We start from the raw sequence: 24,118 nt of genomic DNA, 5'->3' as shown, positions 1-24,118 counted from the left end.
TGAGTCGTTTTCACAGTCATTGCATTGGTTTTTTAGCCTCTACTGTAAATGTACTGATATTATTACACTATTCTGTTTTTAGCTTTTGATCTGTTGGAAAAAGAAAAGCTTTGCCAGAAGCTGGGACTGGACAACAGGGAATGGAGGATCGCTCAGAATTGCCCTGTTCATTCCCACTGAAGCATTTGGCACTGGCCATTATCAGAAAACAGGATACTGGGCTAGATAGACCATTGTTCTGATCCAGTATGGCCATTCTTATGTATGTTCTTATGAAAGTTATTATTTATTATTTGATTAGCATGAATAATATATTCAACACCCTGTAGCACACAAATGTAAAGATAATATCTGCCCCAAATAGTTTACAATAAAAATAATGCATTCTGATATATAGAAGACAAGATGCCTTGGAGTATCCAGAGATATATAGATTTTAAGGCCAGAAGAGACCATTATGATAATCTAATCTGTCCTCCTGTGTAACAAAATGTAGCTTTCATCCTGTGACTCCTGTCTCCAGACCAATAATTTGTGGCTGAACTAGAATATGTCAGCTAGAAAGACATCCAACCTTGATTCAAAGCTCCAAGAAATGAAGAATTTACACCTCATTCCTTAGTAATCTGTTCCAATGGTCCTTACATGCACTGTACCTTATTTCCATTTGAAATTTGCTGACTTTAACTTCTAGTCACTGAACCTTTTTATGCCTCTGTCTGATAGATTAAAGAGCTCTCTACTTCCAGACATCTTCTCCCTCTGCCGGTGATTACAGACATGATCAAATTGCCCTTACCTTCTCTTTGATGAGCTAAATAGATTGAGCTCTTTTGGGTATGACTTAAGGCCAGAACAGACTTTACATTCCTAACATTTCCAAGATAAAAAAAGCCAAAAATAAAACAACAACAATTAAAAACCCTGTTTCTTTGACCAACACTTTTCAGGCTTTCTTTATGCATTAGAGAAAAGCAAAGCAAGAAAAGCCGAAAACTTAGCATTCAAAAAATCCTTTGCAGCTCATTTTTATAGAGGGTTCCCAACCATAGAGCAGTTCCATTGAACAATAATACAGCCCCTTTCCTGCTTAATCTCCAAAAACCAGTAGGCCAGTGGTATGGATTCCTCCAATCCCACCCCCAGTTTGTGCCTATCCAATGCAGACCTGCTGACTCCCCAAAAATGCCCACCTAGTTTGCTGACCCCATGACCTGATGCCGGCAGACTGGTCCCCTAAAGTTATATACCAAACCAGAGGTGGTGACCATTTGGAAATGGAGAGAGGTACATTTTGTGGGGGTCATTATTCCATCTGTAGTGAGAAAGCAATTTTATTGCTGTTTCTATGGCTATGGAGTACAATGGCCTTGGCTGTAATAGCAAGGGTGGAGCGTTCAAATACAGACAGCAAGATTTTGGCAATTATCAGCTGTGCTTGTTCATGAATGGAGAGTTTATTTCTGTAAGGATCTAAAAGGATTGATTGCTTCTTATTTAATTCAAACTGCTTAAAATATTGCATAATTGGAGAAATAGCAAAGTGGGAGACCAACTCTGCAATTCTTACTCAGGTAAATTCAATTTTACCTTCTGTTTTACCATAATAAGGGCTGGATTTTTATTTATTTATTGATGCAGCTGACAAACTTATTTTCTGTGCTTTGTAAATGGAAACCTGAATTGCTTGCATGTGCTGCTCATGCACAGGTGCCTGGAGATAATAAAACAAAAATAGAATCATAGAGTTTGAGGCCAGAAGAGACCACTAAACCATCTAGAATAGGATAAAGGAAAATTCCCATTCATTCTCTTGGGTTTGATTTACACCCTAAATGTAAAGAATCAGTGTCACTTTTTTTATTATTATTATTTTACCTTTTTTAAAAATAATTTCCCCTTCCATCTAAATAGATAAAAGCAACAGGAACCAAGTGCTCAGGAGGGAACTGAAAGCTGCCTTTGTCACAGCTTTCTTAATCCATTTTCAGTACAGGAAGTTGCTTCTTATTACTTTCCCCTTATTCTTTGAAATGTATCAGTTTTTCATCTGTCCATTAGTTCCTCTGGCTTTTTTGTTTACTGATGGTTCCATAAGAAGAAACCTGACATTTGAAATAGTGGGGTCTAACCTGCACTCTGTCTCTCTGTGTGTGTGTGAACATTAATGACAGTTTTGTAAGCACATATTGAGATGAGAATACTCTCAATTGTATTTGAGAAATGAACCAAAACCCCATATTTGAGTCCCACAAAGCCTAATTTTAGAAACATTAGATATGGTTTGAGGTCAGAATTTTGTAGCTCAGGCCAGTGTCTAATTGTGTCTAACTTTATGGATTCAGAATTCCTGGAATTTCTTCCACTTGCAGTCTATGTACTGACCCAATTAGTGGAGTGGGCAAAATGTTTTGCATGTAACACAAAACTTAAAAAATAAAATTATTTCTTGCTGGAGCAATTTTGCAAGCTTTTGCCAAAAGTAAACTACTGATGTTCACTTCAATATTATATTAATTGTACTGATTAATTATTGTCACACTGTTACAACATTTTGTTCATCTGACCAATGTTCTATGGAAAACTACTGTTGGTACATATGGACATTTTGGCAGCTCTGAAAAAGGTAAAACAGAGTAAAAGTGTTAATTCTTATACAGCTTCCACAGGGCCTGATTCATTTAACTCAGTGTAAATGCAAACTCCAGTTACTCCCCATTTATACTGGTATAGCTGAGGCCAGTCATGATCATAATGACATAGCTAGAATCTCCGTCTTTACAAGGGTGAGGGTTAGAGTTTATTTTGATGTGCAGGTAGTTGTACTAATGCAAGCTATCCATGTAAATCCTTGTGAATATACGTTCCCTCCATGTACAAATCTGGAATCTACCTGTGATTGTCATGGATGAACAGCCTTAGGGCTTAGTTCTCTATTTACCCTTGTTTTATTCTGTAGTAACTCCACTGACTCTAATGGAGTTAAAATACTCCTGATTTACACCAGTGTAAATTAAAGGATAAATGGTCTTAGGGAAGCTTCTAGCTGATTGACCTCAGTCCAGGTGCCATTAGCAGACACATTTAGGTTATGTCTACACTACACAGCTTTTAGCAACAGGGCTGTGTCACTGAAGCCGTGTCGCTAAATGGCACACAGTGTAGCCGCTGTTTGTCACTCTCCTGCCGACAAAAAACTTCCATCCCCAACGAGAGTGCTCCTGCTGACAAAGAGCTGTTCACACTGGTGCTTTTTGTCAGCAAAACTTTTGTCTTTCTGGAGGTGGAGGTATTTAAAACCTCTGAAAGACAAAAGTTTTGTTGTTCAGTTGCCAGTGTAGACATAGCCTCAACTTATAAAAGTCACACAGAAATCCTAAATTATATTTTATTTTAGCTTCTACCTACATCTTCATGGATTCTAGCTACACCACGTCCATGTGTGTTGTGGAAAACTATTAGTCAAAAGAGATCAAAAAATGCTTGAGGCTTTACACCTCTACCAGGCCTGTATGATCTCTAGTTATATTGTCTACACTATGTCATTATTTACATGTCAGAGAATAAAGCCAGCGTCTCCCTTAGGGTAATATATTGTAACAAGTTTCTGAGGTTTGCCTATACAGAGACCAGGCTTGGTTTCATGAGGTTTTTACAAAGTATACTCTAAATCCCCTGAGCAGTTTGCAAAACATTGTTATTTTTTGTTAAAAGTAACAAATATATATGTTATCCAGAATTGTTCCTTGTCATGTCACCACTCACATCTGCAAACCTTACAGAGCAGGAATTGTCTGCAAAATTAAATTTTCATCTATAATTTTCACAAATGAGAAGATGGTTTCCTGTTCAGGCCAGTTCAGAATCTATTATGAAAGGAAATATTGTTCCTGGTTTATACTCTCAGATTTATTTAAACCTGGCAATTCTACATAGTGACATAACTTCACATAAAGTGATTTCTCAGCATTACAGGAGTTGGCTTAAATCACGATATTAAGAAAACACTTTGAATAGCTTGGTAATAATGAACCAACAAGTTTTCCAGAATGTCATTTAGAAGAAGTTAAATAAAAATGGAGACTATTTATCATTTTATAATAATGCTTTGCACTTATATTGTTCTTTACATCTTCTTCCCTGTAATTTTTAATTATTTTACCATATCTGTGTACATTTCATGTGTAAGATGAATGTGACAAACTATTGAATGCCCATTAAAATATGTCATGAACTCCCTTAAGTAAGCCTTTAGAAATGGTCACTGAAATACTGTTCAACAACATTTTTTCCTCTGTGTAAAAGCTCCGAAGCTTGTCTCTCTCACCAGTAAAAGTTGGTCCAATACAAGATATTATCTCACCCACCTTTTCTCTTGGCTATCTCAGAGGAGGTCAGTTTAGGATGGAACCAGAAGGTCTCTGGGATAGCTACCACTGACGGATACTTAAGAAAAAGCTTTCTTAACCAAGCAAAATAATTATTCTTTTCTCTGTCTCCATGTTTCCAAATATAGTGAAGTATTTTTTCTCCCCACAAAGCAGTTTTGCTATAAGAGGTTCCTTCACTAAAACTGGAATTGCAGTTTTGCAAGCTGCAGTGCTTTGAAAGGATGTGACCTTTCCTTCTTCATTCTTAACTCAATTTCATTGTCACCAAATTTATGACAGTGGGTTCTGCTACATAAACCTTTATTATACACCGCATGCAATAAACGTACACATGCAAGGAAAGTTTGTCTCCATTTTTTCTTCCTTCTCTTATTTCGATTATCAAATGAAATAAATGAAAATCGAAGACAAAAAACTGAGACGAAATATTCTCGGAGCAAAATGAAAACATTCTTGTTATTCAATAATGTTTGTCTTAACATCCTCTGTAATCACATAGCAAACATCAGTGGAATGAGGTTAGTGTACTTAAAAAACTGAAATCAGGCATAACTCTACCCTGATTTTGAGCATGAAGAAACAAGCGTAGCCATTCAGCACTGCTCTCTCCCAGGAAAACAGACTTGTTTTTAAAATAAATCATGTTCTTGTTAAGGCAGTTTGATCACCATTAATTAAGGTGAAATAGTTAAAACTGTACAGGCTTTTAGGAAGGAAAAGCGTACAGTGCATTCAGATTATTGTCAGACAGCAAAACGGATCATTTCAGGGTAGCTAGTAGCTGGTGCTTTCAGCCAAATTCATGTTCCATTGAAATCACCTCGCAGTGAAATGAAGCAATTTACGCTCATGCAGTAAGGTTGGCAGATGTCGTGAGCGTGTGTAGTAACGGAGAGAAGACGGTACAGGGGAAAGTCTTTGAGTTTTGTCTTCCTGTTTTTCAGGTACCTGATGCTTACAACCCAGAGGGACCTGTACTGAGATGTCAAGTTCGGTATTTGGGGAGACATTACTGGTTGTGGGAGAAGCTCTCTAAAATTTAACTAATTCTTCTTCTTCTTCTTATCCTGCCTTTTTATTATTATTTCCCCCGGACAAGTTCCCTGTCACATAATTTTGTTCTAATACCATAATCTCATCTTTATGAGATCTTAATTCCTTTCTCTGTTTAACCCCAGGATATTTGGAGAGTTTCAAAAAATAGAATCAGACGTTCCTTAACCCGGAATGGGGCGTATATTTAAGTTGTTTTTTTGTTTGTTTCAATAACAGCATACCAATCGGATTCCACTAATACTAACTCAGCCCGAACTGCATTGAACTCACCATCAGCCTCAACAGAGACGATCTGGAGGAGGAAACAGACAGATCCCATGTACTGGACAAAGGTGAGTGTGAATCTCTTAGAGCCTGGAGCCATTGCCATGCTATTAAGTCCTCAGCCGCAGGAGGTTGGCTATAAAGGGGTTTTATTTCTTCTATGAGCCTCAGGCGCAGGATCGGTGGTGGTGATGATTTCAATGGGCACTTTTCCTCGGCAGGATCCTGCGTGTTGGGCTTGCACGAAAGGAGGGAGGGATGGGAAAAGAAAGAGGGAAAGAAAGAGGAATCCTTCGCTTGGCTGCTACAGTGAGAGAGTGGAGGGGGAGGAAAATGTCCCGCCAGCTGGGTTTGGGGAGCGGTTTTATCTGGCCCAATTCTGCAGGGCAGTGCACATGGAGGACCGGTGTTAAAAGTCACATGGCGCTGTCAGTAAATACTTAATGGGTCAGAGTGGAAGAAATATAAAAGCCCAGAGGGAGAGAAAGGGGGAAGCTGCAAGCATCAAGCGGGCGAAATCCCTGCCTGAAAGGAGAAGGGGAGTTAGATAGCGGGTGGTGCTGTGAGTGGTGAGTTCACGGAGGGGCCTTTCATCTCTGGAGATTTGGGTTCAAATGTATGGAGATTGTGTGGTCGGCACCGCATAATCATCACCACGCAGTTTGGCAGCCTCAGCTCAGAAGAGGTCCAGGTCTGGGATAGCAAGGGGTGCTGTTATCAGGGCTGAGTGCCTGGGCTGAGCACCGTGGATTCCTAGGGCTGGAATAGCAGGAGGGATGCTGCAGGTCAGGCTGAGGTGAATTGATTAAATTGTGTGGGAACCCAGGACTGAAAGGGCAGAGCAGAGGCTAGTGCAGGTCAGGAGCCAGGTGCATTGGCTGGAGGTCTGGAGGGGAGGTTGGGGTGAGGGCTGCAGATCAAGATAGAAGTATATCAGCCAGCTATGCACAGACTAACGGGTTAGGGCCGCTGGGGAATGAAGGGCACTCACAGAGCTTTGTGTGGGAAGATTGCAGCTTCTGTCAGCACTCCTCGGTCCCTTATTCTCCCGCACCCTAGCACGTGCCCAAATAAGACTAAAAGGAAGCCCCCAGGAATGGATGCAGACCGAAAGGGACTGACAGTTGTGCCAGGAGCCATTTCGTGAAATACATAAACGGCACATAGTTTCGTGTTGCTATTGGAACTGAGCAGAGCTCAGAAATGTTGTTTTTCATAGTCTCGTTTGGGGATGGGTTTTTTTCGGCTTCTTAAGATCCCCCCTCCCCCCCAGACATGTGAGGTTGGGCAGGAACGCGCCAGCCTGCTGGAGAAACGGAGAGCCATCGAGAGAGGAAACAGCAAGCGGAGGCCAGCGCTGCCTTCCCCCTCCCCCAGTGTAGTAAATGAAAGGGGGCTGATACCTAGCTGCAGTGCAGACTACGTTGCTACTGTGTTGAACCTGCAGCAAGTTATTTTCACAGTCTAGTTGGAATGGCTCAAGCTCAAGAGTCTCTGTGTGTGAGCTTCAAAGGAGACTTTGGTGCTGGATGCCCTAGAAATATCTTAAATAGAATGGATTTGATTAATCTAGATACATAATGCTCTCCCTCAGCATTCTCTCTCTCTCTCTCTGGCTTGTGTGAATTTATCCTTGCAAAGGGTTTTGATTGATAGCTTTGAAGTCTTCTATTTATGCACAGAAAACACATAGAAGGGAGCTTCTTTACATTGCTCTGCCAAGCTGTCTCAAACCTAACCTGGAAGGACAACCACTACTAGGGGTTAGAAGTTAGGTCAGTTTCCTGCCCATTCAGTCCTTGGCCTAATGTCATTATTTGATAACTTTATTTATTACAGCAAATGTGTGCTAAATATAACAGATATTAATGTACAACATGATAGCAAGGGGAAAAAGAACCTTTTGGAGTTCTTTGGATTTATTCATTTGATTCTTTTACTAATGATGTAGCTACTGAAATAAAACAAACCTGATATTTGCTATTTGTTAACCTTCTAAAGGAGCCTATATTTTGGTAGTCTTACTCATGCAAAAAAAAAAAATCCTATTGGCCCCAAAATACATGCATAACTACAGTGTGCAGGATTTGGCCATCTGTCTTAAGACAGACCACCAATGTTTAGGTATAAACTATTTAAATTATTTCAGGGGGGAGCGTGTATATGTATATTTGCCTTCTTGGGGACTAGTTTCGCAGCCTGGAATTTTTAAAAAATTCATTAGAAAGTATTAAATTTTACATCTGCATGAGATAGTAATTAAATGGTATCCTGTACATTTTTAATTTTAAAATCTTTAAGTCCTTAACAAACATTCTATTAAACTTCTAAAATCTTTTTGTGCCAAAGGAGAATAAGCACGCCAGTCTGTGGGTGGGTAAAAACAAGATCAGTAAAAAATTCCTTCCTGGCTCCTGCCTCCAAAAGAGGAGTTTGCTACTCTTTTAAAATGCTAAATTGAAGATCATCCATCAGACCTGCAGAATTGAGGTGTTACTTGTTTAGTGTGCTGTTAACCTTTTAAATATTCCAGAACAGTATACCGACAGTGATGATTCACATATATAGCTACATGCAAATATACAGTGCTTAAGTGGTATATAAGAACTAGGTATTATTATTAGTAATAATAATAATGTTAAGGATGTCCCATTGGTAAGGGGCCCTGGCTTGTCTCTGGGCAATGCAAAGAGTCATATCACATCTGGAGGAAACAAGAAGCTAGGCTTCACTATGTCCTAACACATGCATATTGTTTTATTGTCAAGAAATTTTATCTCCAGCACACATCTGTTAGGGCAGTGGTTCTCAGCCAGTGTTACATGTACACTTGGGAGTATGCAGAAGTCTTCCAGGAGGTACACCAACTCATCTAGATATTTGCCTAGTTTTACAACAGGCTACATAAAAAGGACTAGCGAAGTCAGTACAAACTAAAATTCTATACAGAAAATGACTTGTTTATACTATTCTATATACTACACATGGAAAAGTAAGTACAATATTTATATTCCAGTTGATTTATTTTATAATTATATGATAAAAATGGGAAAATAAGCATTTTTTTCAATCATACTGTGCTGTGATACTTTTGTATTTTTATGTCTGATTTTGTAAGCAAGTAGTTTTTAAGTGAGGTGAAACCTGGGGTACATAAGACAAATCAGCCTCCTGAAAGGGGTACAGTAGTCTGGAAAGGTTAAGAGCCACTGTGTTAGGGCATGTCATAACTTGTACCTTCTAGCCCTTCTCTCCCCCTTATTGGGCAGCCTTTATATATCAAAACCCTATGATTTTCTCTCTTGCTGGTATAGAATCATAGAAATGTAGGGCTGGAAGGGACCTCAAGAAGTCATCAAGTCCAGGCCCCTGTGCTGAGGCAGGACCAAATATATCTAGATCATCCCTGGCAGGTGTTTGTCTAACAACCTGTTCTTAAAAACCTCCAGTGACAGGATTCCACAACCTCCCGTGGAAGCCTGTATATAGCATTAGTAGCAAAGACATATCTCTTTTGTCCATTGCTAGGAGAAGGTGATCCATCATGTTAAGGTCTTTCTACATGGTGTAGGATGATCTAATCCAGAATGAAAGGTGTCAGAAAATATAATTGTTTCCAGATGGGACTGAAGCTGCTCAATCACCATCTTCTGAATAACCTTTCTCAAAAAGGGAAGATAGAAGGCAAAAACATCAAGAAGGCTGAAACAGTTCATTTACTTGGTCATTACTATATTAGTGAATGGAGACCTCAAGAAAGAAGTGACATTAAGAATAGGAAAGGCATCCACAGCATCCAGTAAATTCAACAACATATGGACATGAAAGATACACAGTACCAAAACAAAACAGAATTTTCAACTGGAATGCAATCTCAGTGCTAACATATGGTAGCAAGAGCTGAAGACCTATTAAAATGTTATCTAGAAAATAGATGCCTTTGAAAACAAGGGCCTGTGAAAGATTCTAGTCCTTGGATGGAGAGATTTGATAACCAATAGGGTGACCAGACAGCAAGTGTGAAAAATCAGGATGGGAATAGGGGGTTGTCATAACCATACAGCTAAGGGTAGCCTAGAATTCCTCCTTACCTGTAAGGGGTTAAGAAGCTCAGATAACCTGGTTGGCACCTGACCAAAAGGACCAATGGGGAAAGAAGATACTTTCAAATCTTGTGGGCGGGGGGGGGGTTGTTTTGTGTGTTCTCTTGGGAAGCAGAGAAACATCAGGTCAGAAAACTCCTTCTATAAACCATCCTAAAAGTCTCTCATATTACAAAAAATGTAAGTAAAAGCCAGGCAAGGCGTGTTAGATTATCTTTTGTTTTGCTTGTGAATTTTTCCTTTGCTGGAGGGAGGTTTATTCCCATTTTTGTAACTTTGAAACTATGCCTAGAGGAAGTCCTGCTGTGTTTTCAAATCTTTTGTTACCCTGTAAAGTTATTTTCCATCCTGATTTTACAGAAGTGATTTTTACCTTTTTTTAAAATAAAATCCTTCTTTTAAGAACCTGACTGATTTCTCTATTGTCCTAAGACCCAGGGGTTTGGGTCTGTGATCACTTTGTAACCAATTGGTTAGGATATTATTCTCAGGCCTCCCCAGGAAAGGGGATGGAAGGGCTTGGGGGGATATTTTGGGGGAATAGGAACACCAAGTGGTCCTTTCCCTGATTCTTTGTTAAATCACTTGGTGGTGGCAGTGTACCCTCCAAGGGCAAAGAATTTGTGCCTTGGGGAAGTTTTAACCTAAGCTGGTAGAAATAAGCTTAGGGGGTCTTTCATGTGGGTCCCCACATCTGTACCCTCGAGTTCAGAGTGGGGAGGGAACCCTGACAGGGGTAATAGGAGCCTATATAAGAAAAAAAAATTTTGGACTGTCCCTAAAAAATCAGGACATCTGGTCCCCCTAATCACCTATGAGGAGATTTGAGAAATAGTAGTTTTTAGTAGTTAGAGGAATAGAAGCCCGGAAGAGCTGGATTCTATTCTTGATTGTGTCACTGACTCTCAGTGTAACTTCATGTAACCTGTCTGGGCATCTTAATCGATAACTCAGTAATATTACATTGTTATTGTGGCAAATTTTTACCTTCTGAAGCCTCCAGCATCAGCTGATGCCAGAAACAGGATATGAGACAATAATGAAAGTGCCTGGCCTTGGATGGCAAATCTTATGTAAAGGGAACTGAAATATCCGACAGACAATGCAGCATTAACATACAAGCACTGCAATGGTGGACATATGGATCCTAAGGGATGTGGAGCCTGTGTGCCTGAGGTACTCGGAAAACTCTGGTAGTACTGTACAACTATTGTATGCATTGATAGCACTGTATACTGTCAGCTGAAGGTTTTTTTGCAGCTATATCCAAGCTTCTAACCCCCAAAACCAGATGAGAGGGATGAGGGGGAGAGAAAGAGAGAATGATTTCTTTGTTTATAAAATTTGAATTATTAAGCAACAGCAATGGAGACAAACATTTTTCAGTGTGTGGCAGTCAGCAGCAGTCTGTTAGCCACAGGGAGCTTTTTATTTTATTTATACAGAGTGTTTGCACCTCGTTAAATGAAAAGTAGGAACGTGCAGAGGTACCTAAAAGTAATTCAGGGAGCTGCCAAAAATAAAATAAAAAGGCATGTACCCCAGTTTGTGGGTGGTGTGGTGAAAACTGTGTTTTGGTTCTGTGAGAATGGGTGTGATTCTTACACTTACATCATGTTGTACAGGTCAAAGGACATCATGTGACAGGCCAGGACCCACATATAAATCATTGCAATGCAATGTAAACTGTAAAAATCACACTTCATTCCTGGAAGACTGAGCAGACTCAGGGAGAGAAAGCAGAGGATGCCAGGCCAGTAAGCAATAATATTAATAATAATCTATAATTACTAAAAATATAAAGTTCACATGTTTTTTATTGAGATCAGTTTAATCTGCTGAAGAACATAAATGTACAAGACACTATCAGGGTTATTTTGTTTGTTTGTTATTAGATTTTTACTTTGCTTTCCTCTCCATTGTTTGTAATATCCTCTTAGAAGGTTAAAAGAGATGAAAATCATGCAGCGTTTTAAAAGGTACTTTATTTAACCCAATTGTATCCCCTAGTTCTGTGCACCTTCTGCACATGAATTTCCTCCTCCTCTGTGGAGGTTGGAGGGGTCAGCTACCTCTATTTCATTGTTTCCCCCTTCCCTAGGCCCTGGAAAGGAATTCATTGGCTTCTGGGGATGAGCGGAGGCAGCAAGTGAGTCAGACGAGGAGTGGGCAAGTCAAGGGGATGCATTGCATCCTCCCACTTCCCCTTTGTAACAGTCAGGGCAAAAAGGTAATACAGTTTTGGGCAGGTTCCAACTAGAGCTGGTCGGGAATTTTCTAACAAAATATTGTTTTGTTGGAAGATGCTGATTCATCAAAACCAAAACTTTTTGTGGCAATATATCAGTTTCTCTGGGAGGGTTCCTCAGCTCCAGAATTGAATTTCTTGTCACAAGGACCAAGTGTGAGAGAGAGATCAGAACAGCCAATAACCCAGTGGTTAGGGCACTCACTGAGAAAATTTTTGAAAGGTCTCAGTTTCATCCTGATGCAAAATGGCAAAAAAAATATAGAGAAAACCATTTTTTACCCAGCTCTAGTCCAAGCCTTGCTGGGAATCCCTTTAAAGGATCTGTGCGGTGTGGGATACGTGGGCATAGTTTTTGATTGCAGTAGTCTGTCTACATAGCACGGGAATTGACTAGAGACCCAGAGCCAGCATGAAGCCACACCTTCCTCCCTAAACAATTGGGGAGAAATATCTGGGAGGAAACTCTCAAACAAAGTATTTCCAGTTTAACTCCCTGCAGCTACAGGCTTTCTTGCAAGAGGAAGCTATGAGGGCCTCTGTTACAAATTTGGAAGTTGCATGCTCTAGTGGTTAGAAAATAGGACTAGGAGTCTTGGGGCATAAAGCACGTGCAGGTCTTCTGCAATGGGATGGATTTTTGCCCTCAGTTTCTCATTCAGCAAACTGAATATGAGTACTGTCATGGATGGATATAAACTGTTCAGGAAGGACAGGCAGGGCAGAAAAGGTGGGGGAGTTGCACTGTATGTAAGGGAGCAGTATGACTGCTCAGAGCTCAAGTATGAAACTGCAGAAAAACCTGAGTGTCTCTGGATTAAGTTTAGAAGTGTGAGCAACAAGGGTGATGTCATGGTGGGAGTCTGCTATAGACCACTGGACCAGGGGATGAAGTGGACCAGGCTTTCTTCCTGCAACTCACGGAAGTTACTAGATCGCAAGCCCTGGTTCTCATGGGAGACTTCAATCACCCTGATATCTGCTGGGTGAGCAATACAGAGGTGCACAGACAATCCAAGAAGTTTTTGGAAAGGGTAGGGGACAATTTCCTGGTTCAAGTGCTGGAGGAACCAACTAGGGGCAGAGCTCTTCTTGACCTGCTGCTCACAAACCAGGAAGAATTAGTAGGGGAAGCTAAAGTGGATGGGAACCTGGGAGGCAGTGACCATGAGATGGTTGAGTTCAGGATCCTGACACAGGGAAGAAAGGAGAGCAGCAGAATACGGACTCTGGACTTCAGAAAAGCAGACTTTGACTCCCTCAGGGAACTGATGGGCAGAATCCCCTGGGAGAATAACATGAGGGGGAAAGGAATCCAGGGGAGCTGGCTGTATTTTAAAGAATCTTTATTGAGGTTATAGGGACAAACCATCCCGATGTGTAGAAAGAATAGTAAATATGGCAGGTGACCAGCTTGGCTTAAAGTGAAATCCTTGCTGATCTTGAACACAAAAAAGAAGCTTACAAGAAGTGGAAGATTGGACAAATGACCAGGGAAGAGTATAAAAATATTGCTCGGGGATGCAGGAGTTGAAATCAGGAAGGCCAAATCACACATGGAGTTGCAGCTAGCAAGAGATGTTAAGAGTAACAAGAAGGGTTTCTTCAGGTATGTTAGCAACAAGAAGAAAGTCAAGGAAAGTGTGGGCCCCTTACTGAATGATGGAGGCAACCTAGTGACAGAGGATGTGGAAAAAGCTAATGTACTTAATGCTTTTTTAGCCTCTGTCTTCACGAACAAGGTCAGCTCCCAGACTACTGCACTGGGCAGCACAGCATGGGGAGGAGGTGACGAGCCCTCCATGGAGAAAGAAGTGGTTCGGGACTATTTAGAAAAGCTGGACGAGCACAAGTCCATGGGGCCGGATGCACTGCATCCGAGAGTGCTAAAGGAGTTGGCGGATGTGATTGCAGAGCCATTGGCCATTATCTTTGAAAACTCATGGCGATCCGGGGAAGTCCCGGACGACTGGAAAAAGGCTAATGTAGTGCCCATCTTTAAAAAAGGGAAGAAGGAGGATCCTGGGAACTACAGGCCAGTCAGCCTCACCTCAGTCCCTGGAAAAATCATGGAGCAGGTCCTCAAGGAATCAATTCTGAAGCACTTAGAGGAGAGGAAAGTGATCAGGAACAGTCAGCATGGATTCACCAAGGGCAAGTCATGCCTGACTAATCTAATTGCCTTCTATGACAAGATAACTGGCTCTGTGGATGAGGGGAAAGCGGTGGACGTGTTGTTCGTTGACTTTAGCAAAGCTTTTGACACGGTCTCCCACAGTATTCTTGCCAGCAAGTTAAAGAAGTATGGGGTGGATGAATGGACTATAAGGTGGATAGAAAGTTGGCTAGATTGTCGGGCTCAACGGGTAGTGATCAATGGCTCCATGTCTAGTTGGCAGCCGGTATCAAGTGGAGTGCCCCAAGGGTCAGTCCTCGGGCTGGTTTTGTTCAGTATCTTCATAAATGATCTGGAGGATGGTGTGGATTGCACCCTCAGCAAGTTTGCAGATGACACTAAACTGGGAGGAGAGGTAGATACGCTGGAGGGTAGGGATAGGATACAGAGGGCCCTAGACAAATTAGAGGATTGGGCCAAAAGAAATCTGATGAGGTTCAACAAGGACAAGTGGAGAGTCCTGCACTTAGGATGGAAGAACCCCATGCACCACTACAGACTAGGGACCGAATGACTCGGCAGCAGTTTTGCAGAAAAGGACCTAGGGGTTACAGTGGACGAGAAGCTGGATATGAGTCAACAGTGTGCCCTTGTTGCCAAGAACGCCAATGGCATTTTGGGATGTATACGTAGGGGCATTGCCAGCAGATCGAGGGACGTGATCGTTCCCCTCTATTCAACATGGGTGAGGCCTCATCTGGAGTACTGTGTCCAGTTTTGGGCCCCACACTACAAGAAGGATGTGAAAAAATTGGAAAACGTCCAGCGGAGGACAACAAAAATTATTAGGGGACTGGAACACATGACTTATGAGGACATGCTGAGGGAACTGGGATTGTTTAGTCTGCGGAAGAAAAGAATGAGGGGGGATTTGATAGCTGCTTTCAACTACCTGAAAGGGGGTTCCAAAGAGGATGGATCTAGACTGTTCTCAGTGGTACCTGATGACAGAACAAGGAGTAATGGTCTCAAGTTGTAGTGGGGGAGGTTTAGGTTGGATATTAGGAAAAACTTTTTCACTAGGAGGGTGGTGAAGCACTGGAATGCGTTACCTAGGGAGGTGGTGGAATCTCCTTCCTTAGATATTTTTAAGGTCAGGCTTGACAAAGCCTTGGCTGGGATGATTTAGTTGGGGATTGGTCCTGCTTTGAGCAGGGGGTTGGACTAGATGACCTCCTGAGGTCCCTTCCAACCCTGATATTCTATGATTCTATGAATATAATACTACTCACCTTAGAACCTCATGGATTCTGTTGCATTTGCCAGGGAGTTCACCTCATGCACCAGAATTGTGCTCCAGAATCTCAGGTTTCATTTTTTTAAATAATGGTTTTAGTCCTTTTGGTTGCATACAGAACTTTGAAAATGCAAACAAAGCGTAACCAGTGCAGTGATGCTCACCAAAGTCTGCACACAGCCTGGAACAACAGCTCCACAGCTGTGAGCTGCCCCAATCAGGGCTCTGTGGACTCTGCAATGCTCCGCTTGTGGAATCTGTGATTTTTCTAAGAATTTGTGATATATGCCTCCCCAAACACCTGACATTTTGTTTCTTTGTGCTCCTGCCTTGCTGGACCTTCCTGCAGCAGCCTCTTGCTCTCTAGCTTTTCCTATGAAGGGGAGTTAACCGAATCATAGTGCACGCTCCCTGACTCTCTGTTCGACGTCCTCTGCTCCTCGGCTCCTGCCAGGGTGGCTCTACCCCTTCATGAAGGGGTTTCTAAGATCATTAATGCCCTGTGGCAGAACCCCTCTTCCTTGGCCCCATCTCTAAAAGGGCCGAATGCAAGTACTTTGTGCCAACCAAAGGGCATGAGAACTTATACTCCCACCCAGCCCCCAATTCCCTTGTAGCTGAGGCAGTTAACCACAAGGAGAGGCAGGGACAACCTGGGGCCACCCCCAAAAATAAAGACTTGAGGAGGATGGATCTTTTTGGATGAAAGTTTTATTCGTCTTCCAGCCTTTAGCTGAGAGTGGCCAACCACCAATCCCTCCTTGGCCGATATGACTTCAATATGTCAGTGAAGCCATGGCCAAGTTCGAAGGGGCGCTCCCTGAGTCTTCCAAGAAGGAGTTCAGAGTGATCCTCAATGAGGGCATGACCTTGGCCAGGACGGCCCTTCAAGCGGCGTCAGATGCTGTGAATGCTGCTGCCCGCACCATGGCTTCCACTATCTCCATGTGACGAGCCTCTTGGCTGCTCTCTCTGGGTTGTCTACCGAGGCTCAGCAGTCATTGCAGGACCTGCCCTTCGATGGCTGGGCCCTATTTGCAGAAAAAACAGACAGCAAATCGCATGGCCTCATGGACTCTGGCACCACCCTAAAAACCCTGGGTCTCTACGTCCCAGCCTGGTGCGTAAGCGGTTCAAACTGCAGCAGCCACGGGGCCAAGGGAGTCAGCCTCGACAGGACCAGCCCCATAAATGAGCCAAGGGCTACAAGCGCCTCCCAAGCCACCCGCCTACACCCTCTGCCCAGTCGGGCTCGACCTGTAATAATCAGGGGGCCAAACGGTCTCATTGTGCCACAGAGTGCACAGACCCTTGCCTGCCTCAGTGGGATGTGATGAGGAGGCTTGATATTTGTAAATTGTTTTGAAATCATTTGAAGAAAGGTATTAATAAGAACACTATTTTGCGCTTTTATAATAAATCCTTAAATTATGAAAACTGAAAGTTTTTTAAAAATCTAATTTATTTTCATCCGTTGATTTCTTTTTTGCATTTCACTCAGCATGGGCAATGAAACTAGAGTAACAAATGTTCTTTCAGGTGTAGTGGTTTACTTTAAGGAATCCTTTACTTCTCATTAGCAGAGTTAATGCTGCCCTCTAGTGCTGCACAGAGCACTAGGAACCGGGCCTGTATTATAGCAGAAAGAAAAGGAGGACTTGTGGCACCTTAGAGACTAACAAATTTATTTGAGCATAAGCTTTCATGAGCTACAGCTCACTTCATTGGATCCATGCATTGTCAAGGTGCCACAAGTACTCCTTTTTTTTTTGTGGATACAGACTAACACGGCTGCTACGCTGAAACCTGTCATAATAGCAGAGTGGCAGTTGGCTATAGTTAATATTAAGATTCATTTACTGTTTAAAAGACAACTGTTCTAAGTAGGGTGACCAGATGTCCCTATTTTATAGGGACAGTCCCGATATTATGGGCTTTGTCTTATATAGGCGCCTCTTAATCCCCCCACCCTGTCCTGATTTTTCACACATGCTATCTGGTCACCCCTAGTTCTAAGTGTTCTACAAACCACATGCTTTATTTGTCTTGAGATTTACTGTGTCTTATGGGATGTGGGGTAGGATTAATAGTTCAAATGTGTGGTCATTTGTATAAGTGGTTCTTGAGATACAGCTCCCCCGCCACAAATTAGCACTTTACAAAATCACCTGATTTATATAACATGATTTTGTGCACACCTGGGACTCAAATTATGGCTCTGATTCTCTCCAAACTAATCTGCTTCTTGGGATTTATCTCAGTGTTACACTACAGAGTTTACAGTGGCACAGCTGTATCGATGTAGCTGCCCCTCTGTAAGATCTCCCATGTAACCACTCTATGCCAACAGGAGAGAGCTCTCCTGTCGACGTAATTAAAATACCACAACAAGTGGTGGTAGCTATGTTGTGGGAGAGCGTTTTCCACCAGCATAGCGCTGTCCACACCGGCGCTTGTGTCGGTGTAATTTATGTCGCTTGGGAGGGTGTTTTTTTCACACTCCTGAGCAGCATAAGTTCTTCTTCGAGTGATTGCTCATGTGCATTCCAATAGGTTCCAATAGGTAGGCATGCGCCATGTGCATGATCGTTGGAAGGTTTTTCCCCTAGCGGTACCTATCAGGTCAGCTGTGGAGACCCCTGGAGCGGCGCCTTTATGGTAGTGTATATAGGTACCGGCCGACCTGCTGCCTGCTCAGTTCCTTCTTACTGCCAGTGATGGTCATTGGAGCAGTTCAGTCTCTTGCATTCACAAGTTCAGTCTCTTGCATTCACTGCTTACCTAGTGGTTCCCTTTTCTTCATTGTTGTTGTTCTTCATTCCACATAGTTGTTAGTTCATTATATAGTAGTTTGTGGCTAGTTGGACTTACTTCGGGGGGCTTCCCCCATGCCCTAGTTTCCCCAGGCATCAGGGCATGCCTCGGTCACAGGGATTTAAGGTGTGTAAGAGGTGTGCAAAACCTGTGCCCACAGGCGATCCACACGCTGCCTGTCTCAAGTGTTTAGGAGAGGGCCATCAGACAGATAAGTGCCCAATTTGCAGGAGCTTCAGACCCAGAACTAAGAGAGAGCAGGACTATCATTTGAAGCTCCTCCTGATGGAGTCGGCCCTCCGCCCACAGCTGGCATGGGAAGCAGCACCAGCATCATCGGTGCACAGCACCCCGGCACCGAGGAAGGACTCCTCCAAGGAGCACCAGTGCCGCTCCCCGACTCGTAAGGCCAGTGCCACCAGGTGGCACCGCTTACATTCCACGGTGCCGCATAAGAAAAAGAAGGCAGACAGGGGATGTTCCTCTGTCAAGAAGCCATAAGGGGACTCCAACAGGGTGCGTCCTCTGGCGGGACACCCACGGTCTGGGCCTCAAGACCCGGCGCCGTTGACTCTGGCCCCAACAGGAGGCCCGTTGAGTCTGGTGCTGGTGGACTCCCCAGCTTGGGAGGATTTGGATGAAAAGCTCGACCTTCCCTCCATTCCAGACATCTACGAGGCAGCACGGGACCTCGTTGCCATGACGGCTCCGTCCTGGCCCCGCAGGTGCGGGCCCCAGCACCGCAAGCCAAGGCACTGGCAGCAATACCGGCTGCAGCGTCTGTCCCGGCACTGCATGTGGCTCCGCCACCCTTTGCGGCACCTCTGTTTCATCATTGTGGCGAGCCTATGATGTTATGACGCCGCTCACCATCTCCCTAGTACTGCTTCCCTGCACTGTCAGGCTCCGCTGCCCTGTGGTCAGGCACAGACTACTCGTCCAAGTCAGACACCGAATCTTCTGTCTCTCGACGCAGCCACTGCCACTCCTGGTCCTGGCACTGGTCCCGGCATCGCAGACCAGTGGAACCATTGGCACCGGCAGTTGCCTGGCTGCCCCAGTGGCAGGGCCCAGTCAAATGGTCCTTTTGGACCCCTTGGGCCTACCATCAGGCTCAGGCTCAGGGTCAGGGCTCCAGGCTGGCATCAGTGGCATCTGCACCCCGTGTCCCGCCCTCAGCAACGTCACTGGCTTGCCACACTCCCAGGGCTTTTGAGGACCCTGCACGAGACAGGGACTCTGGGCTATCACGCTCAGGTGCAGCACCCAAATCAGGGCCTTCAGTGACACTAGAGCCACCTCCAGTCATGGGAGGCTCCGAGGTTCCTGATCCAGCCTCCAGAGATCCAGAAGGGCAGGAAGACCCTGTCCCACCAGCCTCCTCCTCGCCAGACGAGGCGGTGGCAGGCACCACCACCACCCTACCAGTGATGAACACCGAGGGACACCAGGACCTTCTTAGGAGGGTAGCCCTAAACCTCAATCTCCAGGCAGAAGAGGTCATGGAGGAGTCTGACCTAATGGTGGGTCCTTGCCCCGGGGGGTCCTTCTAGGATGGCCTTGCCCCTAATAAGAACAATCCAAAACATCACTAACTCTGACCTCTATACCGCCCACCACTAAAGGGGTGGAAAGACTCTATTTTGTGCCGCAGAAAGGGTACAAACACCTTTTCACCCACCCCTAACTGGGGACTCTGGTGGTCGATGTGGCAAATCACAAAGAGTGGCAAAGACAGCCAGGTCCCACACCTAAGTCACGGTACGCTAAGAAGCTGGACCTTTTCGGCGGAAAGGTCTACTTGACTCGGGGGCTCCAGCTTTGAGTGGCCAACCAGAAAGCGGTACTCAGCTGCTATGCTTTCAACTCTTGGAGCTTGCTGGCAAGTTCCAGGAGTTGCTCCCGGTTGACTCGCGCAAGGAGTTTAGTGCACTCCTTGAGGAGGGGAGGGTGGTCTCCAGAACCTCCCTCCAGGCCGCGTTAGACGTGGCGGACTGGGGGGCTCGGACCATGGCCACTGCTATCACAATGAGGTGCAGTGCATGGCTCCAGGTCTCTGGGATACCACCTGAGGTCCAGAACACAGTCCAGGACCTCCCCTTGACTGTGCGGGCCTGTTCGCCCAAAATACAGACTCTCGCCTGCACAGCCTTAAGGACTCGCGGGGAACTTTGAAATCTTTGGGGATCCATACTCCTGCACCTCAAAGAAAGCTTTTTAAGCCTCAGCCCCCGTCCTGCTTCTACCCTGCTCCTATTCTGGGCCTCCTAGGCAAGACTCATCAAGGAGATAGGGCAGAAATAATAAGAGGCGCCCACCACAGTGCTCCTCAGGCCAAGGCCAGGATTCAGCCAAACAGCCCCCTGTCCCGAAGCCAAACTTTTGAAGATACGCCTGAAGATGGAGCATCAGTTTCAGTCTCAGATCCTTATCCTCCCTTTGTGAATCAACTCTCCCACTTCTACCATGCTTGGTCCCAGATCACATCAGATCACTGGGTCATCAGCACAGTAGGGGTGGGATATTCTATCCAGTTCTGTTCCCTCCCACCCCCCTTCCCCATCCCTCTTCAGGGACCCTTCTCATGAACAACTCTTCTTGCAGGAGGTGCAATCATTCTCGCTCTAGGGGCAATAGAGGAGGTTCCTCAGGAGTTCAGGGGCAAGGGGTTCTACTCCCACTATTTCCTCATCCCCAAGGTCAAGGGTGGGCTCTGGCCTATCCTGGATCTGCAAGATGTCAACACATTCATAAGGAAAGTGAAGTTTTGCATGATCTCTCTGGCCGCCATCATTCCTTCCCTGGATCCAGGGGACTGGTATGCTGCCCTCGACTTGAAAGATGCATACTTCCATATATCCATTATCCTGGCCCACAGACGATTCCAGAGATTCGTGGTCAGTGGCCAGGAGTATCAGTTTAGGGTGCCCCCGTCTGGGCTGTCAGTGGCTCCCCAGGTATTCACCAAGTATATGGTGGTTGTGGCAGCCTTCCTCCGCAAATGACGGTTGCAAGTATTCTCGTACCTAGACGACTGGCTCGTCAAGGCCGAGTCACAAGCATGGGCCTCAGAGCATGTGTCCCTGGCCTGGGCCACATTCCGCAAGCTAGGCCTCACATTGAATGTGCCCAAATCCACACTAGCCCCAATGCAGAGAATAGAATTCATAGGGGCTCTCTTGGACTCCACACAGGGCAGGGCATTCCTGCCCGAGCTGCGCTTCCAAGCACTGATGGACATTATTGAAAACTTTCGCCGATTTCCCACAACCATGGCCAGAAATTGCATGAAACTATTGGGGCGTATGGCAGCCTGCACATACATGGTCCAGCATGCCAGGTTATGCCTTCGGCCCCTCCAGGCGTGGTTGGTTCGGGTGCACAGGCCGGGTAGGGACCCGCTGGACACGATAGTTACCCTCCCCCCTCCCATCCTCGAGTCTCTCAATTGGTGGCTGCAACTGCAAGTTGTCTGTGTGGGAATACCCTTTGCCAAACCCCAACCTACGTTATCCCTAGTCACGGATGCCTCGGCTCGCGGTTGGGGAGCGCATCTGGGCAATAGCAGAACCCAAGGCCTATGGTCCCACACAGAACTATTGCTGCATATCAGCGTAAGGGAGCTGAGGGCAGTTCGTCTGGCCTGGCAAGCATTCCAGCCCTCCTGCAGGGTGCATGTGTGCATAGGCGCCAACTCCGTGGGTGCTCCACGGTTGGAGCACCCACGGGAAAATTGGTGGGTGCTCTGCACACACCGGCAGCTCGCCCCCCAGCTCACCTCCGCCTCCTCCCCTGAATGCACCATATCCCGCTTTTCCCCCTAGCTCCCAGCGCTTGCATCATGAAACAGCTATTTAGCGGCAGCAAATGCTGGGAGGGAAGGGGGAGGAGGAGGAACGCGGCGCACTCCAGGGAGGAGACTGGGCTGGGGCAGAGATTTGAGGAAGGAGTCCAAAAGGGGCAGGGAAGGGGAGGAGTTTGGGCAGGGACTTTGGGGAAGGGGTTGAATGGGGGCGGGGCAGGGGCAGGAGGGGGTGGGGCGGGGGGTGGAGTCGGGGCAGGGCTGGGGGGCAGGGCAGGAAGCAAGCACCCACCGGCGCAGGAAAAAGTTGGCACCTATGCATGTGTGTCGGTGCTACTGACGGATAACACTGCAGTGATGTTCTATATAAACAAACAGCGTGGTGCTCGCTCCTTTCCCCTGTACCAGGAAGCCCTCGAGCTGTGGGATTTTTGCATTGCCCACTCGATACACCTAGAGGCATCGCATCTTCCAGGAGCCCAAAACAAGCTAGCTGATCGTCTCAGCCGCTCGTTTTATGGTCATGAATGGTCCCTCAGGCCGGACATAGTGCACTCGATTTTCCAGAGGTGGGGCTCTCCCTACATAGACCTGTTCTCCACACAGAGCAACTGGAAGTGCTAGCGATTCTGCTCTTTCCTGAACCACAGCCCAGGCTCCATTGCGGACGCCTTTCAGCTTTCATGGACGAGTCACCCATTGTACACGTTCCCGCCCTTCCCTCTCATACACAAAGTCCTCTTCAAGACTCGCTGGGACAGGGCTTCCTTGATCCTCATAGCACCAGCGTGGCCCTGCCAGCACTGGTTCACCATGTTGAGGAACCTCTCAGTGGAGAGACCAGTAGCACTTCCTGTGTGCCCGACCCTAATCACACAGGACCATGGCCGTCTGCAACACCCCAATCTGGAGTCCCTCCTCCTCATGGCGTGGAAACTCGATGGCTGACCCCTCTTGAGCTTCAGTGTTCAGACCCAGTGAGAGAGGTCCTATTGGGAAGTAGGAAACCCTCCACTCATGCCAGGTACCTGGCAAAGTGGAAGCGTTTTTCCATCTGGTCTCTGCAGAGGGGAACCGAACTGCAGCTAGTGCCAATTCTCCTTATTTTGGACTACCTGTTATACCTTAAGCAGCAGGGGCTGGCAATATCATCTCTCAGGGTACACCTGGCTGCCATTTCGGCCTTTCACCCAGGGGCAGCAGGTAGGTCAGTCTTCGGTAATCCCATGGTGGGCAGGTTTCTCAAGGGCTTGGACAGATTTTATCCCCAGGTACAACGGCCCGTTCTCCAGTGGGATCTCAGCCAGGTCCTGTCTGCATTCATGGGGCCCCCTTTTGAGCCCATGGCAACCTGCCCTCTTTCTTACCTTTCCTGGAAGGTGGTCTTTCTGGTGGCCATAACCTTGGCCAGAAGGGTATTCGAGCTCAGAGTGCTGACTTCCAAGCCCCTCTATATGGTCTTTTATAAAGACAAGGTGCAGCTATGCCCTCACCCTGCATTTCTGCCAAAGGTAGTCTCCCAGTTTCATGTGAACCAAGACATAGTTTTACCTGTGTTCTTCTCTAAGCCCCATGCCAATAACAGAATGCATGTTCCATTCCCTGGATGTTAGGCGTGCCCTAGCATTCTACATTGGGCACACAAAGCCATTTCGTAAGTCACCACAGCTCTTTATTGCAATTGCAGAAAGGATGAGGAGGCTCCCGATCTCATCCCAGTGCATTTCATCATGGATCACATCCTGTATCAGGACTTGCTACAACCTGGCAAAAATTCCAGCCCTTCTGCTTACGGCACACTCCATGAGAATGCAGGTCTCATCTACAGCATTCCTGGTGGAGGTCCCTATCCAGGACGTAGGCAAGGCAGCAACATGGTCTTCCATCCACACCTTCACGTCACACTATGCCATTACCCAACAGACAAGGGACGATGCAACACCTGCCAGCCTGATAGGCCAGGAGCTACAAAGGCTGGGAAGGAGAGGGAGGGAAAAAGCAAAAGCAAGCAGAAGTCCTCGAGTTGG

The 24,118-nt window shown here is 45.5% G+C and overlaps 1 protein-coding gene across 1 annotated transcript in view; it reads right to left on the bottom strand.

Annotated features, from left to right (window-relative positions):
• SUSD5 (sushi domain containing 5) overlaps positions 1-5,966 on the bottom strand; it is a 79,038-nt gene extending 73,072 nt beyond the window's left edge. Inside the window, exon 1 of the mRNA XM_084618673.1 lies at positions 5,718-5,966. Within this exon, the coding sequence (XP_084474799.1) occupies positions 5,718-5,817 (100 nt within the window). The 5' untranslated portion in view covers positions 5,818-5,966. The remainder of the gene's footprint in view (positions 1-5,717) is intronic.
• Between the last annotated feature and the right edge of the window lie 18,152 nt (positions 5,967-24,118).

Source organism: Lepidochelys olivacea (assembly GCF_965140295.1).
Source record: "Lepidochelys olivacea isolate rLepOli2 genome assembly, chromosome: 2".
Lineage (NCBI taxonomy): Eukaryota > Metazoa > Chordata > Testudines > Cheloniidae > Lepidochelys > Lepidochelys olivacea.
The sequence above is the reverse complement of the archived record's forward strand: the minus strand, read 5'-3'. Positions and strand labels throughout refer to the sequence as shown.